The sequence below is a fragment of the Aulonocara sp. 'chitande type north' Nkhata Bay genome, linkage group LG14 (genome assembly GCF_057382095.1).
Source record: "Aulonocara sp. 'chitande type north' Nkhata Bay isolate Kocher_YH1m ecotype deep benthic linkage group LG14, A_spYH_male_GT1.1, whole genome shotgun sequence".
Classification (NCBI taxonomy): domain Eukaryota; kingdom Metazoa; phylum Chordata; class Actinopteri; order Cichliformes; family Cichlidae; genus Aulonocara; species Aulonocara sp. 'chitande type north' Nkhata Bay.
This window is the reverse complement of record NC_141357.1, coordinates 24,923,631-24,941,692: the sequence shown is the minus strand read 5'-3', so window position 1 is coordinate 24,941,692 and position 18,062 is coordinate 24,923,631. Positions and strand designations below refer to the sequence as shown.

Below are 18,062 nucleotides of genomic sequence, written 5' to 3'. Positions count from 1 at the left end.
CAGGACTCGATTTTCCCCTAATTTGAAAAATTGTAACCGTTAGGAGAAGCGAAGACATTATCAGGGACACACAACAGATCACACACACACACACGCAGTCTCTCGATTTGGGTTTCACTATTTATTTTCTCGAAGACAACCTATCCTGTAGCCTATCTCCCCCGAAAAATGAGTTTGCTTTTGGGGGGGAAGCCACCTCATTCATTTATTTATTTTTTCTTTCCCAGTCGTAATTTTAAATTTGAAACCACGTTTGCTAACAAGGAATGCTGCAAAAAAAAAATACCCCTATGTTCAAACAGAAGGCTTATTTATGAGCACAATGTGTAATCATTACTACAGTGTTTGAAGTTAACACAAAAAAAAAAAAAAATTAAAGGGGTAGTACACCTAGCTGGCAGAAAGAGGAAAGGGGAGTAATGGGGCTAAAGGACTCAGGTACTAAAGTTACAGCAAACTTGTTCATGGGTTTATATATTATTCAGGAAAACCCACATACTCCAGTCTGATGTGTGGGACACCCTCTGACCTTGAGAAAAAAAAAAAAAGTGGGGGAGGTTAAACCACCTGAAATAAACTCAATTTCTCACTAAAAAGTATCCTTGGATTACTCTTGAAAGACAACAGATTGTGGTTGAGTGAGTGATGCATATTGAGATTTTGCTGGCAGGTCAAAACCTATAAAAACCCGCCAGCACACCTTCAGAAAGACGTCAGGCCTCACTTTGCAATACATGTGCAAAAACCATATAGATTATTTAGCAAATCAGACACTAGTGAGGGAAAAGGGGAAGGAGAAACATGTAACATTTAAGCACAGTTTTACTTAAAATGAAAATTACACTGTATCCACAGCCTAAGGAAACTAAAATACCCTAAAAAAATAACTGTGCTATAGTTTAGTACATGCAAAGGTTATGATTCACAATCCTACGTGAAATGGCCATTGTCCTCTTCTCCCTTGGTGACAATCAAAGCTATGGCAACAGTACTGCAAAGCAGTGATTTTGCTGTTAATTGAAGGGAAAAGGGGTGGGGGAAAATAAAGGAGTTACAAGGAGGAACAGGTCATTTGGTTGATTATAAAGTGAAGGTGTCAACAATTTCACAGCATCAAGCCCATATCTGGTGTGTAGGTTAGGGATGTGGTGTGAGGATGGAGTACGATGGTCATCAATCACCTTTACAGAAGCGATATGAAACTAAAAGCTGGAAAACAAAGTCATAAAAAAGGAAAAGAAAGAAAAAGAAAATACACTGGAGGCAAAAAAAAAAAAAAAAAAAAAAAAAAGCCCAAAAGCCACCAAATGCATCTTAATACAATGCACTGCTGCTCCACACCTGCCAATAACATTGTCCAGTGTCAATTAATACTAACTTAATAAATCAAAAACAAAATCCTGGTGACGACGATGGTTTTCTCATATCCACAGTTCCTTCTTTCAGGGATTTCGCAGATCAGCCTCTCAAAGGCAGAATTTCTTCCTGAAACCTTTGCGAACCTCATTGTTGCAATTTTCTTTTCTCTTCAGATGTTTTTGTATCTTTTTTTGTTGTTGTTGTTGGTTGTTTTTTCATTTTTCCTCATCTCTGCATGCGTTCTCACCCAGTCTCGCACACTCCCAGTTCACGCACGCAGCCAAGCACACACGACTCATCCGTCCACTCTCTCGCAACATGCGAACACGCGCAGCCGGACTCCTGGCCCCGCCCACCAGGGGGAGAGGACTGCGCCCCGCGTGGGGGGGCGTCTCGTTGGAGGAGATGAACCTGGCTCCTCAGCGCTGAGTCCAGACATTCGTACACAATGGGTCCATTCACACACATGTCTGATAGCGTGGCCGATTGGGGGAGGGGCACATTGAGGCTGGCGCCCTCTCTAGTCGGAGGACCGCAGAATTGTGATGGTTCGTTGTTCATCTCAGTTCATAATCATAGTTATAATCATTTCTGCATTTTGCTGTATTGTAATATTTCAAGATCACTTGATTTTCTTTTTTTTTTTTTAATGTCCTTGGTTCTCCCTGGGCAGACATGGAGTTTTTCTTATTTTCGTTTTTCTTGTCATTTGAAGTAGTTTTCCGAGGACGACAGCTCCAATAACACAAGTTATGTCGGCATGTCTCTCAACACATTCGATGTAGATGTTTTGCTTTTTTTTGCAACATGTAGCCACTCATTCTCACTCGCACCCACTCGCCATCTCAAACTTCATTTGGGCTGGTTCCCCTGGAATGCCAAATGAAATCCACATATTTTTCTTTCAGATAAGATGCAGCCATGGATCCCACGAGCCAAGCACAATGGATCAAATTTCTCACACTCGCTCTCTCTCGCCCTTTCTCTCCTAATTTTTTATATGTTGAACAGAGTGCTGCATCGTGAACAAAACTCCAGAATACCCCAGATGCCGTCTAGAACTGGAATCCCTCGGCTGGCACGTTGGCTGAGTTGAAGCCGTAAGTTCCGCCCTGGATGGCCTCCGGGACCAGGTTGGTGTCTTCATCGATCTGAAAGACAGACGAGTAAAAGGAGCATTAACACTGTCAGCAGACGAGGCGTTAGGGTCAAGACGATAGCCAGCCGCTGTTCCTGAGCCAGGGACCATCAGCAGCTTTCTAAAGAAAGTGGGTCTACGTAGCTCTACCTATTGAAGTTAACTTTGTGAATTCTGGTATGTGATTCTGGGTTTCTGGAAGTGGGCTGTCTTGCCAACTTGCTCCTCAGGGATATTAAAGTTTATCTACATCCTAAATAGAAGAACTGTCAATACAAACAATCACTTTGGCACTTCTCCTTGGATTAACCACCTTGCTTTGTGGTATGACAGCACCATGGTAACGACCTAAAGCTGACAGTGATTCAGACCGCTGACCCGAATCAAATTAGCAGTTTGGACAGCCACACTGGGCAGGATCCATTTTCAGACTTACACTATGATTTGTGGCTCAAAGTACAGTGGAAAGGGCGAAACTGGAGCCCCATTTGTGACAACTCAGAGCTAACCTGTTCATCTTCATTTGATCAGTGTGAAGACTTTTTTTTAAAATCACTTGAAAGCCTAAACAAAAAAAAAACAAAAACTGCAGATATCCTAAGTAACTTACATCATCAGATGAGAAGAACTGATCAATAATTTCGTATGCCAATTTGTAGATATCTTCATTTTCATGATTCTGCAGTTGCTCCACCTTTTCCAGACCTGTGAAACAAAAAACAATTACACATTAACACCTGATGTTAACAAGTTAAGACCAACAATTGTGATGGTAAAGGTGACACTGACCTCCGCATTCCTCAATGAGGTTAGCAATAGTTTCTGCCTCATCGTCAGCCATTTTTAGGATATTGCTGAGGCCATCGAGAACAACCTGCACAACCTGAGCGTCCTTCACTGTGAGCAGGTTGCAGAATGGAGGGATCACCTGCTTCTCGATCAGGTGTGCCACCTGAAGACGACACAGAGATGCACTATCAATAACTCACCGCGTTAAAAAAGGAAGAGCATTTTACACATCAATGAAAATGATTAAGCTTAAAGCAGCAAATATTATGAAGTCATTTCAGTTCTATGTTTACAGAACTTCCATACCACTGACTTCCCATTTCTTGTACACTTTTCATGTGTTTGGGAGAGGCTTACCTGATCTTTCCTCCCGCTTATTGTCAGGTTACTGATGGCCCAGGCTGCTTCTTTCTGAGTGCCAAAGTCACCCTAAAACATACATTCAATGTAAGCAACCCATCCATCACCCAGAAGCTCTCTGAAAGTAATTAAACAGGATCAATTTAAGATGGATACAAACCTTATCGAGCAGGTGAATGATCATGGGAACCAGCTTGGCGTCAATGACGGCCTGCACCTGTTGCTGGTTACCTGCTGTGATGTTGGACAGGAACCACACTGCCTCCTACAGGACAAAAGCATAAACACAAGAGTTAGTGATGATTTTCTCTCATGAGAATGATGTGCTGTGTCACAGAGATTCAGTGTATGTTTGATCACAAAGCAAGTGAGAGCTGGATCAGAACCCAGGGGTCGAAACAGAGTTTTGACCCCCGGCTGAGACACAGTGCAGTGGGCGGGGAGAGGGTGACTTTGAGGCTCTAATCATCGACCAGTCACAAAAAGGAGGCCTCTTTTTTTACGTAACTGGTCTCAGATGCACTCCGATATCAGCAGAGACGCTTGGTCTTCAGCACCCTTTCTCCACCAACCCATGTATCACACACGCGCGCGCACACACACACACACACTACTACCCCTTATCAAACCCCTAATCTATGCTACTAATTGAAGGTATAAAGTTGTTGGCGTCCTCTTCGGTTCTTCGTCTTTGTGGTTCTGCACCTTTTAAATTCCTGCTCTCAGCTATCTGCCCCATCTATTTCCTTTCACGCAGCACTCACTTGCACAACGTCTCTGTTTTCATCACTTCCAGATGACTGACAAAGTTTGTGTGTTTCTTACAAACAGTCGGAGAACGTTACCTTGTTGATTTTCTCCTTTGGGTGGGTGAGGAGCGCAGGGAAATGGCTGAGGGCGTCACAGTTGAGCACCACCTGGGTCTGTTCGTCTGTGCCGGTCACAATGTTCCCAACAGCCCTCAGGGCAGCGGTCTGCATGTGGAGAGGAAGCGTGTTTGATGATGACACATACAAAGAAGACTTCTTTCGTAATACTCAATATGCTTGTAGCACAAAGAAACTAAGACAAATCTCACTGGAGTTAAACAGTAAGAGCAGTTAAAAAGAAGAATTATCACCACATTTTTGCTTCACTTAGTACAATTATTAATGTTTCCAGTGTTGAGATAACAGAAGTAGTATTTTATGATTTTTACATTTTAGGTACTCTGGCTGGATCGTCCATATTGCTTGGTTGGTCAATATAATCCCACGCAACCCAAGCTGCCATTGGTGGTCTATAAAAAGTAGAGATGGACCGATCCAATATTACGTATCGGTCCGATACTGACGTAAATTACTGGATCGGATATCGGAGGGAAATAAAAAATGTAATCCGATCCATTAAATATCAAAAAAAGCACCTCAAAAAACTTGCGACATGGTGTAACTCAGCTCATAACCGTAGCACGTCGGAGCAGTGTGCTCACGTGATAGAGGGCTGTGTGTATTTGTAGCCTCACTAGCAATCCGGCATTTCATCTCCAAGGAAGTTATCCCAGAGAGAAGTAAAGCAGGTGTGCAAGTTCATCTCTGAATGTTTGTAAAGCATTCCCGCGTTAAGCTTAACAACCATATATGGAGCGACTGCCTCTCTCTCCCTCCCTCTCCTGCTGCTACTTCAATCATGAAACTGATCAATGATCAGCTGATCGGCTTTTCTGTCGCGAGTCTGTCTCTCTTGTTTGTTTTTGGCCCACTTTGCACCAGAAAGAGGAAACCAGCGGCTGAACAACAGCAGCACGTTTAAGCTTGATAAGCTGTTGTTAGAATTTATTTAATATTACTTTCTACACCAGGATCTTTTTCTACGTAGCTGACGGCTGGTAACTGTGCAGGGGCGGATCTAGCAAAGTTTAGCCAGGGGGGCCGATAGGGCATGAACAGGGAAAAGGGGGCACAAAGACATACTTTTCTTTCTTATTCTCATTTAAAATGTCTAGCTTTTAATAAATAATTATCTGAATCTTACACCCAAAGTTTTAATGTGATGTAAAATGTATAGAAGTCCATTACTGTATATAATAACTATTAAGTCTAATATACCCTAGTAAGCTATAGTACTTTTTCCTTTGGGGAGGTACCATCTGTGCAGTCTGCAGTTCTGTTGAAGAAAGATGTTGAATCTATTAAATTACTCTTGAAAAAGAATTGATTTCTGTGCATTTTTTTTCCCCACACTGCATCAAATTAAAGCTTATTACGTCGATTAAGCATCATGAGGTGGAGAGTGGGGGGTGGTTCCCTATTTTTTTTTTTCTTTCTTGCTATTAGTTAGGTTGCTTAATATTTCTGCTAAGTACTCTTTAAAATACCAGAATAGGGAGGATGGTGCAGGTTTAAGTTTATTAGATTGATCAGTGTTGCTGAACTATGAAATATTTTGGGTGCAGTGTATTTTTTTACATACAGGTATAACAGAATAGCTTTAGTGTTTGTTTTTTTACTTGAGTATGAACTTATACAAAAAGCAGCAGGATATTAAAAAAAAACAAAAAAAAAAACAGTTTTATTGATTAAAAAAACACTATATCGGATTCATATCGGTATCGGCAGATATCCAAATTTATGATATCGGTATCGGACATAAAACAGTGGCATCGTGCCATCTCTAATAACAAGCTATGCGTTTTGAAACCAACCCGAACCTAGATACTGCCAAATACTTTTAAAAGTGCAGGCTGTTTATGCTGTTTCAGAGTAACTGATAACATGTCAAAGATGTTTTGGGTTGTTGACAAGCAACAAAGCACATAGCTTTAATGCAGCATGCTAACCTATGTGGGTTAGTTTCTGCTAACTTCTTATTTAATGCTCAGAACTGACATCTTTTAGTGCGTTTGGTCAGCATCACTGTTTCAATGTCTCAGCGACACACAGACCAAGCAGGACTTAAAGCCTCCTCTCTCATGTAAACGAGAAATCACAACAGCAATAGTCTAACAGTTTGTTCTGGACATGAAGTCCAAAGTCTGTTCTTCTAGGATTACCAGTTAATGCAGGTCTATTTTCAGATGGATGAGTACTGGTTGGATCCCAATCTGTCATCATTTTAGATAACTTGGTAAGAGTGATTTAATGTATCACAAATCTTGTTTTTTAATCTTTGTTCATAAGTTATAACAACACTTAGAGTGGTTGTGTCAGGAAAAGCATCCGATGTAAAACTTGAGTGAATAAGGGAGCACTCGAAAGGAGCTTTAGAGGGAACACAGACAACTGAGTCGGATTTATTTAATGTAAACGTGATGTGAAAGTTTACTTCTCTGTGCAACTGTTTAATAACTTGAAGAGTGGGTAAAATTTCAGTCAACCAAGATATTTTTTGGTTGAATGCAGCGCTAATCTTCACATGATGTTGGTTAATTCTTCTGCATCAATGGGGTTTTTAAAAACAATACCCAATTTAGGTTTAATTAGACATAAAAACGCCCCCATGCCCTTTTCCCATACCTGAACTTTAACCTCCTGGTGACTGAGCAGAGGTACCAGATGTGGGACAATGCCGGAGTCAATAACCATTTGGATCTGCTCGTTCCCAGCATCTGTCAGGTAGGACAGAGCCCACACTGTGTCTACCAAGATCTGGAGGTAGCAAAGAAAGAAAAGATTCAAATGATTACATTTTGCTTTCTGTGTAAACTTGATTCGACAGGGATAATTTAGCTGGAACTGGGAAGCCAGTGTGCATCGTGGTTACGTAGGACAGTTCTGGGTACTTACACTGACGTCAGTGTGGTGGATCAGAACGCAGAGAGCTGGCAGTATCTGAGAAAGAAAATAAACTGTTACGAGGTGGATAAAATGAGAGTGAAAACACAAGTAAAGTTCCTGGCATGATTCAAGTTTGATCATAGCTGCAGCGTTGACGTAATTAACCACTATAATTTCTGACAACTCTTCTCTGAATCACCTGATTAAAACACATAACTAAAACAAAGCTGCTGTCCTTTGACTGGCCTCACCTAACCACAGGTTCACTGAATTCTGCACTGTGTGCCTTGCATCTAACACTTGAACAGGACATGAAGTCTCACAGATGCGGACTTAAATCAGTTTATCTGCCACAATCCATTGCTGACATACTGTCCCAACGTCCAACTTGATACTCCCTGATACATTTAGATGGATCAGACAGTTCAAATGTCTATACCTGGGGTGGGGAACTCCAGGGCTGCAAGTTTTAGATGTGTCCTTGATCCAACACAGCTGATTGTAATGGCTAAATTACCCCCTAAACATGTCTTGAGGTTCCCCAGAGGCCTGGTAATGAACTAATCATTTGGTTCAGGTGTGTTGACCCAGCGTGATATCTAAAACCTGCAGGACACCGGCCCTTGAGGCCTGGAGTTCCCCCAACCTGGTCTATATAAATGCTGGCTTCCCTTACACCTTAATATTTTCAACCCATTTTTCAGGACTTGTAACTGCACATACTGCAAACTGTATATAAAGGATGGACATAACCACTGTGACATCACCTGTATGTTATTGAAGTCTCGAGCTGCCTGCTATTTATCGCCCCCTTTTTGTCTCCAGTTTATGACCCATAACTTACTAAATGGTCATCATGTTTTTCTTCAACAAGACTTCAAACTATTGAAGGTGTTTTTAAACCCACAAGCAAAGCATTAACTGTGGTAACATCAAGGACATAGGTGAGGTTGCTTTTCTACATAAAGGTACAGCCAGCAAATAGAAACACAAATAAGTTAAGACGTCCATAAATGAAGCGGTCGATGGTTCAAGTTTATTTTGCACCGTCTCAATGTTAAAATTCAAAGACCCTCAAATGTTTTTTGCTCTTGGTATAAATGAGGGAATAAAAACGCAAAACCAAATGATGACAGTGCATTCCTACACCCCTAAGCACATGCACTCTCTCCACATACCTCCTGGATTGTCTCCATGGGTGGTGGAGGATCCTTGTGACGGCAAAGGTTGACCATGACCCAAGTGACATTGCGGAGGAAGGTTATGGGGATGGAGGGACTGATGAAGGAGAGCAAGGGCTTCACCACACCCAAGCTGATCACATAATCTCTGCACTGAGGGCCATCACCTGGAAAGAACACACAGATTTTAGGACAGAATGAGGATTAATTTCTAACGCAGTCCCGTTCATTCTGTTCATTGCAGCTCACCTATGATGTTTCCCAGAGCCCAGACGGCCTGTTCACACACATTCTGGTGAGGAGAGTGAAGCAGCCTCAAGAAGAGCGGCACAGCGTCTAAACAAAGGAAAACAGATTATAAAAAAATAAACAAATCACTGACTAAACAAAGAAATTTGTAAGATCTTAACTAAGAAAGCACTTTTAAACCTGATTAAGATGACTAAATGTTGCTGTTAAGACTGCATAATGCATCAATGATTGGGACTGTATGTACTGTAATGATAAGCACTGCCGTTTAATGTGATCAACCACAAACAGGTCATGACACCAAGAAACAAAGAACGTGGTTAAGAAGGCGGCTTTGATAAGGCCCGGGTCACACAGGCCATGAAACCAGTCAGGGGCTACACATTTTTCCTAGCGACTAATGGTTGTTAGGGCACCTCCAACCGATCTCAGGCCTAAGGAAAACAGCACAATTCCACTTTTACAAGTAGAATTAAACCAATATCACAAAGTTAATCTTTACAAATGCGGAATTACCCATTACAATCTGTGTTTTCCAAATTACTGAGGTCGCTAGTACTTATACTAGTATTTTATATTACAGAAATTTGCACAAGTCTTCACCTCGTCAAAAGTCTTTAACTGCAATAAAAATCTTGATTTCTCAAAAGTTAATTTTACCACCTTATTATCTCCCAGGCTAAATTTAGATTAAGAAAGACACATTACAGAGTAAAGCAAGATAAAGCTAAGAAAGAGAAGTGAAACTTACTAGACTGGACCACAGCTTGAGTCTGCTCTGAGGTCCCAGAGGCTATGTTGGTTAGAGCCCAGGCGGCCTCAAACTGGAGAGAGGGGCTGTGGAAAGGTGCAGAAGAGGCAATTATAGGAGTGAGCATAATTGTGTCAGTGTGTTTAACAGTAAGAGTACTAATGAACAGAAAGAATACTAATGAGCCGATTATGTTCCACCATTCCTGGAAAGTGAAAACTAAAATGTATTTGCACATCTGTGACGTTGTTTGGATGTAGGGTGCGCTAAAACACAAACTCAACGCTACATGCAGGCAAACAAGAGCTACAGCTGGCTTACTTGTCATCTCTGTCCAGGCAATGCACCAGGATAGGAAGGATCCCAGACTTAATCAGGTCATCTATGGGAGGATTACGGTCACTGGACAACAATTTTCTACAAAAACAAAGAGAAAACAAAAGACAATTACTCTCTCTCTCACACAACCACACACACAAAAAAAACCCACACACAAACACCAAGCTGAAGCGACTGAGCACAGAGAGAAACAGCTCAAGAATTTCAAGTATCTTGAGAATGCAAGTCAATCACAATATCAGTGACTCCAAGGAGACGTCACCCCAATTATCACCTAAAATAATCAACGTTATTTTGAAAGCTAACACGTGTACTCTTATCATGCATCTGGGTTGTTGTTGTTTTAAAGACAAAAGGGGGGGGGGGAGGTGCCGTTTTAATTTCTTTAATATTTTAAGAACACTGTTAATGCAAGCTGAATTAAACGCTTCACAGCTCTGACGTCTGTAACAGCACGTGGTGCTGTAGATTTGTAGCGAAACCGAAAAGCGGTATTGTGAAACAGAATGTGGCACCGTAATAATTTTATCTCGATATCTTATCTTGTTTTCATATTAGTTGAAAGTCAAAAACAAAACTGAAAACAAAATCGATGCATTTCCCGGCACGTCTAACATCGAGCAAACAAAAAATAAAAAGATTCCCAGCACGTGAATTTGTTTCAGCTACCTTATGCTGCATGACTGGGCTGCAGAGCCATTTACAATGTCCATTAATTAGACAGAGCTGGCTTATTCTTGAATCGCATCTGTCAAGCAAAGCTGGAAGAAAAAAAAACAAACAAAAACAAACTAAAAATGGCAAATGGCCTGTATTTGTATAGCGCTTTTCTAGTCCCTAAGGACCCCAAAGCGCTTTACACAACCAGTCTAGGGCTGCCACAAACGATTATTTTGATAGTCGACTAGTCACCGATTATTTTTGCGATTAGTCGACTAATCAGATCATCATCCATTAGACGTAAAACTACAGCTTATTGCACCAGCAGCATCTGCTCTTATATAACTATCATTAGCTTACAGCTTTAAGTGTTTAAGGTCTGTGCTAACTAAAAATAAAGACAAGATGATAGTTTATTAAATTTTAATGAAATTTGCAGATTGTTTCGGTGAAGTTTAATAAACTCCTTGCTATCTAAAATATAACAGGACACTGGAGTATATTCTGGAGCATCTCACACTTCTGATAATCAGCTGTCTGCTTGACGTTTATTCAGCTGTGTAAAAACTATAACTTTAATCTCAGACAAACTGATTTACTCAGGAACAAATAAAATACTAAAAAAAAAAGCCAAACAATAACATTTTAAGTTATCTAAGTGACTCATATATATTTAACCTGAGTAGCGAAAGACGGCGGTGGGTTTGAAAACGATTTGCGGGGAGTCCGGTGTTCTCACGGCGCTAGTGAGCCTAGCCCCCGGCTCGCTAACGAGCTAGTGGGTAACAGATGTCTCCGAAAACGTCGGAGCGCTTTTGAAAATATGTGGTGTCCTGATAAACTGAGCAGATATTTGAGGTTTACACAGCTACATTCTCGCCTGAAAATATGTTAAACGTTTATTTTGTGACCCAGAAAGAATAATAAGAGTAACATTAAAACTAACTAGCTGCCGCCATTGTTGGAAACTGCGCTGGGCCGCGCTATGAATTCTGGGACACAGCTGCTTCTTCTTCTTCTTCTTCGGGGTTTAACGGTAGCTGACATCCTTGTACATGCTGCCATCTTCTGTTTCAGTCCGTTATTACACTCTTAAATCCTGCCACTTATTCCTGCGTCTTTTGTGATCGTACAAAGTTTCAAACGACGCGTCGACTATTAAATCAGTCGTCGACGATTTTGATAGTCGACGTAATCGTGACTAGTCGACAAATCGTGGCAGCCCTAAACCAGTCATCCACCCATTCACACACTGGTGATGGCAAGCTACATTGTAGCCACAGCCACTCTGGGGCGCACTGACAGAGGCGAGGCTGCCGAACACTGGCGCCACCGGGCCCTCTGACCAACGGGTGAAGTGTCTTGCCCAAGGACACAACGACCGAGACTGTCCAAGCCGGGGCTCGAACCGGCAACCTTCCGATTACAAGGCAAACTCACAACTCTTGAGCCACGATCACCAAAAAACAACAAACACTTCGCCCCAGAAAACAAAACACTGAAGTTGTATTTTGCAAAGAACCAGCAATTTCAACCAGAAAGACCGCCAAGACAGAGCTCTGTCAGTCGGTGAAGTTCACTTATTGTGAAAACTCCACAAACAGTAGTAGGGGACAGCATTTTTCCCCCTAGATGTTGATGTGCAGTGGTTTCTATTTGCAACATGATGTAAAAGAAAGAATAGTTATCAGGGTCCGTCCTGAGGCAGGCCAAGTGTGTGTTTTTACCTGGCGGCCTGAACAGCGCTCAGCTGGACGCCCTGGTTATCACTGGTAGCATTCTAAAAAAAGAAAATACAAATGAATCACGCACAATACAACAATCAACATATTTATTTTATAGCAACAATGTGTGTTTTCCAAAATATTTTTAGTTAGAGGGAGTATATTATAAGACATTAAGCAGACTTTAAAGGACATTTGTTATTTGTAATTAATCATTCAAATAACAGGAAAGGAAATATAGCACTTACTTGTACTATTGCTTCAAGAGAGGTGTTTTGCTGAAGAAGAAGATTTCAGAAAGATTAGGACTCTGTTAAACACGTAAACCCAAAAGTACAAAAACATACAGGTTGTGTAACAGAAAAAGAAAACATTTTAAACCCAATGTGTAAAAAAACAAACAGCACTATTAAAGGCATGTAGTGAGTTATCAGAAGGACAGCGAGCAGACATCTGTTAGCTTCTTGTTTTTATATGTGAAAACTGTTAGACAGGAAAGAGTCTAAAGCACCAGCTGACACAGCGAGAGGAGGCTGGGGGATTGAGAAATGCCGTCAGGAGTCTCGCTTGAACCAGTCTGGTGTTACGGTGTAACAGTCAGCAAGCTGGACGTGCAGGCCGTCATTCACCATGACAAAATGCCAATTGGCACCCTCACCCTACATGAAGTTCAGAGTCAAACGTAGGCCCTGAGTGGCTGAACTTATTGGAAGATACCTCTGATTAATTTATGCAGCACGAGTGGAAACCAGAAAAAAAAATCCTAGCATCTCTGAGTGAAGCAGATTTATGATGTTGTATTTACATTCGATGTCTGGGCAGATGATTAAAGAGGCAACTCCAACCTAGAGATATTAAAAATACTTGAGACAAGAATAATGAAAGGAACAGCTGAGGGAAAGAGGATTCAGTCGTAAGGTCCAAACTACTTATTCTGCAGAAGCTAACAAAAAGCATCCTTAAGGAAACAATTAAATAAACCTTAAAACCACTATCACTGGTGTGATGAGTAGTTAAAGCAGACTTTCACAAAGGCCAGTGTAATGTTTTGCAGTGAGTCAGAGCAGCATGTCACTGTTGATCTACTGCTAAGCAGCTCACTCCGAGTTAGCTTTCTCAACACTATGAGGTCGTCAGAGTGATTGCAATTTTGAACTGCTGAGTGGCCATTTTAACCCAGCAATGCCACCAAATCCAGACATGATGGATCCATTTTGTGTGACACCGTTAGCACAAAACATGAAGCGTGAGCCAACACTGCCTATACAACAAGATGGTTACTGAGACAATTGCAGATAGTTTCAAGCTTCTCAGGGTGTAAGACGGAGTCCCCAATCTCAGTCCACATGGGCTGGTGTCCCTGCAGGTTTTAGATGTGTCCTCGATCCATCACAGCTGACTTAAATGGATAAATTACCTTCTCAACATGTCTTGAAGTTCTCCAGAGGCCTGGCAATGAACTAATCATGTGATTCAGGTGTGTTGACCCAGGGTGAGATCTTAAACCTGCAGGGACACCGGCCCTCGTGGACTGGGGTTGGGGACCCCTGATGTAAGGTTTAAAACTGATGATCCAACTTCTTGCACATCCAGAAAAGCACCTTGTGACATATGTTAAGAAAAATATGTTGTTGAAAATAAAGTACACCTTGAAATGCCCGATGTCTTCTGTGTTTAATCAGATTTCAGGGCTGTCCAATGAGAGAAAAGACCCAAGGCCCACTGATGAGAGCAGCAAAAATTTAAGCGAGAGCAATATTCTTGTTATCAGCTGACCCTTTACATTTAAGGAAGGTGGCTTTGTTGGTCACCTTTGTCTCAGAGCTCCTTTGTTGTGTGGAAGTAACATTATTAAAACACAGCCATAGAGACTGAAGTGGGCTGATGACATTTCTTTAAATCAACCATGAAATGTCCAGATAGGCCCTCTCTGCCTCCTTGTCATCACTCCAGAAAGTGATGAGTATTTTGAACTTAAAAACATTATAGCTAAATACAAACAGCTAGTGTATCACCCAACAAAAACACTGTACCACTTGAAATGGGTCAGTGGAGTTTTTTTTCTCCTCCTCTTACCTCATGTAGTGTATTTTCGTTGTTTTTTTCCTATCAGCCTACCTTCTGACATGTCTGCCCAATGTGATGTTTGTGTAAAGTTGGTCAGAAGGTTCCTTTGTGAGTGCGCATGCGCCATTAGCGTGCTGCCTGCTGTAACCCCTAATTTCCCTCGGGATGAATAAAGTATTCTGATTCTGATTACAGAGTAAAAGGATGTAGGTCATTTAATAGGCTCCAATACCATGATATTTTACTTCACTGATTAACTTGACTGTGCATGCATTTACACATTGTTTAAATTGACCCCAACCCCTACCCTGAAGATTAAAAAGCATATGATGTCAGGTCTGAGACACTTGGGGAAAAATGATTTGGGGCAGCTGAAACAGTACTACATATATTTTTATGTTGCCTTTTCTTACCTAGAATACATTTTAGGAAACAGAATAGGTGTTCACTGCACAGTTAACATAATAAAAATAAAATAAAAATGTGGCATTACTGTTTAGTAAAAAGCAAACTAAATATCTGAAAATAAGGTATGTTGAACACATTCTACCGAGTGAGTATCTTCCTTCGGGAAGAACCCATCAACAAGCAGACAGCTAGACAAACTGCATGTTTTTTCACACTAATGCCACACCGAGCTGACGTAAAGCACGGAGAGCCAATGAGGCAGCATCACATGAACAAGATGTCAGCAGGTTCTAAACCTCTGGAGTGTTTCATCACTGTGATGACCTGCATGTGCAAAAACCCCTTGAACAAACAGTCATGACAACCTTCCTCCCAGACTGTCATTCCCACTGCTTGGACAACACCCCACCTTTTAAAAAAACAAACAAACAAACAAACAAACAAACAAACAAAAACGCACAAAAACTAAAAAAGATGTTTACCTGACTTCCCAATGACAGGAGACTTGAGTGGGAAACTAAAAAAAAACAAAACAAAAAACAAACAAACATACCGATCTGAAATCTCCATCAACATCAGAGTCCTCACAGATGTCCTCATGGGGAACATTTCTCCTCTTCAGAAGATGCTCATCTCTTTTGTTCTGTAGAAATAATACTTCATATAAGCTCAAACAGAATTTCATCATAAATAAATTAGAAATTTAGCATACATGCTATGTCACACAGATTTGCAGATAAAAGAGCAGACCATAACATAATGTACCTTAAAGTTAGTGTTTGAAATTGGTGGAAAATATATTTAAAAAATACAAATGTGATTACCTTTCTGAGTTCCACCACTACTTCAGTCCTCTGTCTTCTCATAGTCTGTGAGGAAAGATGGCACGGGAAGATTATACAGAAGGAGAGCTTTAATAAGCCTATACTGTCTTCTATCAATTCAAATCATACAAACTACAAATGAGTGACTGACCTAATATTACTTAGCTTTAAGACCCTAACAACACAGATAATTCTTCTATTCTTTGACAAAGACAATATTTTATTAATGATCTTCCCTTTAAGGAACAAACACGATGAGGTACACTTAACCAACATTTTATCATCATATGAAAACACTGCAGTTCTGCAAAAGGTAATTAATATTTGTGATGCTGTGTTGTACTGCTTTATGATCAAACCTGCACTACTGTATTAATATTCATGGACTGCATAATTTGTAAGAAATGCACGGTAGTCTTACTCACTGTTTATGGAGAAAAGCTAAAAGAGGAACGTTTTGTTGAATAGTACATTGGTTATAATGTTTATTTTCGGTCCTCTGATGGCCAAGACTTGGGAGAGCAGTTTAAATATTTCTTCATAGTAAAGTAATGACTAAGAGCTGGACGGGTTTTATTTAAAATAAAATCTTCATAAAGAGACATTTTAAAGTAGGATTGTTGAATCTAACGACAGTAGCCGTCCTACGCGGAAGAGAAAATAAGTTGTGGTTGCTGCTCGCGAAATCGTGTGTTCTTCAATAACAAACCTGCACCGTGCTTTTGTAACTGAAGTTTTCAGCAGGTTGTGAAGCGAGAAGCTCGTGTCCGGAGGCCTACCGCGCCACAGACTTGTCAAACAGGATGTATGAGTATATCCTGATTATACATCTTAACTAAGCCCGCCTGAAAACAATATCAGCCGGGTAACATTACTGACACTCTGACCCGACTCCAACTCCCCTGGTAACTTATCGATCCGACGTTAGCTAACGTGTAGCTTTGATCTGCAGCTCATGTAATCATGTTATCTTAGCTATGCGCGCTGTTTTCACGGAACGTGTAACGTTAGCATTAACGAAATACAAGAATGCAAACAAACAGAAAATCAACTCCAAGCTTTGATTAAAACACTCAGGCGACCGGCCAGTAAAGAAGCTAACTGGTTTCCGCCATTGTTTTTGATTATAAAGACGGGGGATGGGTGGAACTGCAGCCAGCAGTACCACCATCAAACCCCAATCACCAAGCTAGCATAGGCTAGCTAACTGCAGTATCAAAATAACGATAAAATGCCGCCATGTTGTCTTAGCAATAAATTATATAGTTCTAAAGAACAGCTCGAAAGCCATGTGTGTGAACTTTTCGACGAGACGGTGACTAACACGCCGAGCTAAATCTATCTGTGGGGTGATAGTCTTCAGTTGAACTAGCATGTACCCCGTGGGCCTGGCTAGCAGCGGGCTAGCAGATGAACTCAGGCTAGCGTTTCTGACGCGTTTTATAGCCAAAGCGGCCCATGGGTTAACGAAACCAGTGAGACCCGACAGGGAGTCGTCCGGCCCCGGCCAAATATTTAAAATAAGCTTTATGTAAAGACCCTGGCCGGGGCTCTGGGTACAAAGTTCCCATCGGTAGAAATTAGAAACGACGTCACAGGGAAGCGGAGCAGCGAAGCTGGAGGCAAACAGAGCGGCGGACGCTGTGGAAAAGAGAGATCCTCGACACCAATCGGCACAACTTTTACCTCCAAATCACGGCCTTTATTCTTGAAATTCTTCAGCCGCTGGTTGTCCAGTTTCTCGTTGTCAGCCATGTTATCGCTTCTGGTTACGTTAAATACAGATGAACTCGTGGATTTAGCTGTGAGCTACCCCTTTTCTGGTTCCCTTTTCTCAGCCTTTCGTTAGCGGACTATTTTTCGCAGCTCAGTCCGCGGTGCATACTGGGAATGCCGGTGGTGGAGGGCAGCCTCGATCTGGCGTAGCGGAAGGGTGGGGAATTCCCCGACACGCTCATTGGTGGAGGGCTCACTACAAGTTACTTAATCATTATATCTAATTTATATTTATATATATGCACCGTCAGAGGTACGAACTGCACACAGTGTTAGCGCCAACTGATAAAAAAAATAGTAAGTGAGTAAGTATAATTTTATTTATATAGCACATTTCTAGATAAAAAAAAAAAATCACAAAGTGCTTCACAAGGTATAAAACAAAAACAGACAAAGGTTAACAAAATGCAATTCTAAAAAGACGTGTTTTTAGTTGTTAAAATAAATGAATAAAAACAAATTTTATTGTCGCAAACGAAATTAAATAAATTGAAATAAACATATAAAAAGGCCCTAAGACGATTATGTTAAAATATGTCACTGACAAATACCCTATTTAAAAATAAACACTAAATAATAATGTATATTGAATAGTAAAACTTAGGTCCGATAAAGAGTCCAAATCCAGCCACTGGAGGGCTTTAAAAATTGTGAAGGAGGGCAAACATTTTTCACTTTTAAC

General features: G+C 41.0%; 1 protein-coding gene across 1 annotated transcript; it reads right to left on the bottom strand.

Annotated features, from left to right (window-relative positions):
• Positions 1-100: 100 nt before the first annotated feature.
• Positions 101-17,513, bottom strand: kpna4 (karyopherin alpha 4 (importin alpha 3)). The gene is made up of 17 exons (XM_086261765.1): positions 17,291-17,513; positions 15,605-15,649; positions 15,334-15,423; positions 12,554-12,583; positions 12,309-12,361; positions 9,904-9,999; positions 9,583-9,668; positions 8,832-8,918; positions 8,580-8,749; positions 7,411-7,455; positions 7,141-7,272; positions 4,492-4,620; positions 3,807-3,911; positions 3,644-3,715; positions 3,287-3,449; positions 3,108-3,202; positions 101-2,510 (listed from the first exon to the last, which is right to left on the bottom strand). Exons 1-17 carry the CDS (start codon positions 17,357-17,359, stop codon positions 2,415-2,417), a joined length of 1,563 nt encoding a protein of 520 aa, XP_086117891.1. The 5' UTR covers positions 17,360-17,513; the 3' UTR covers positions 101-2,414.
• Between the last annotated feature and the right edge of the window lie 549 nt (positions 17,514-18,062).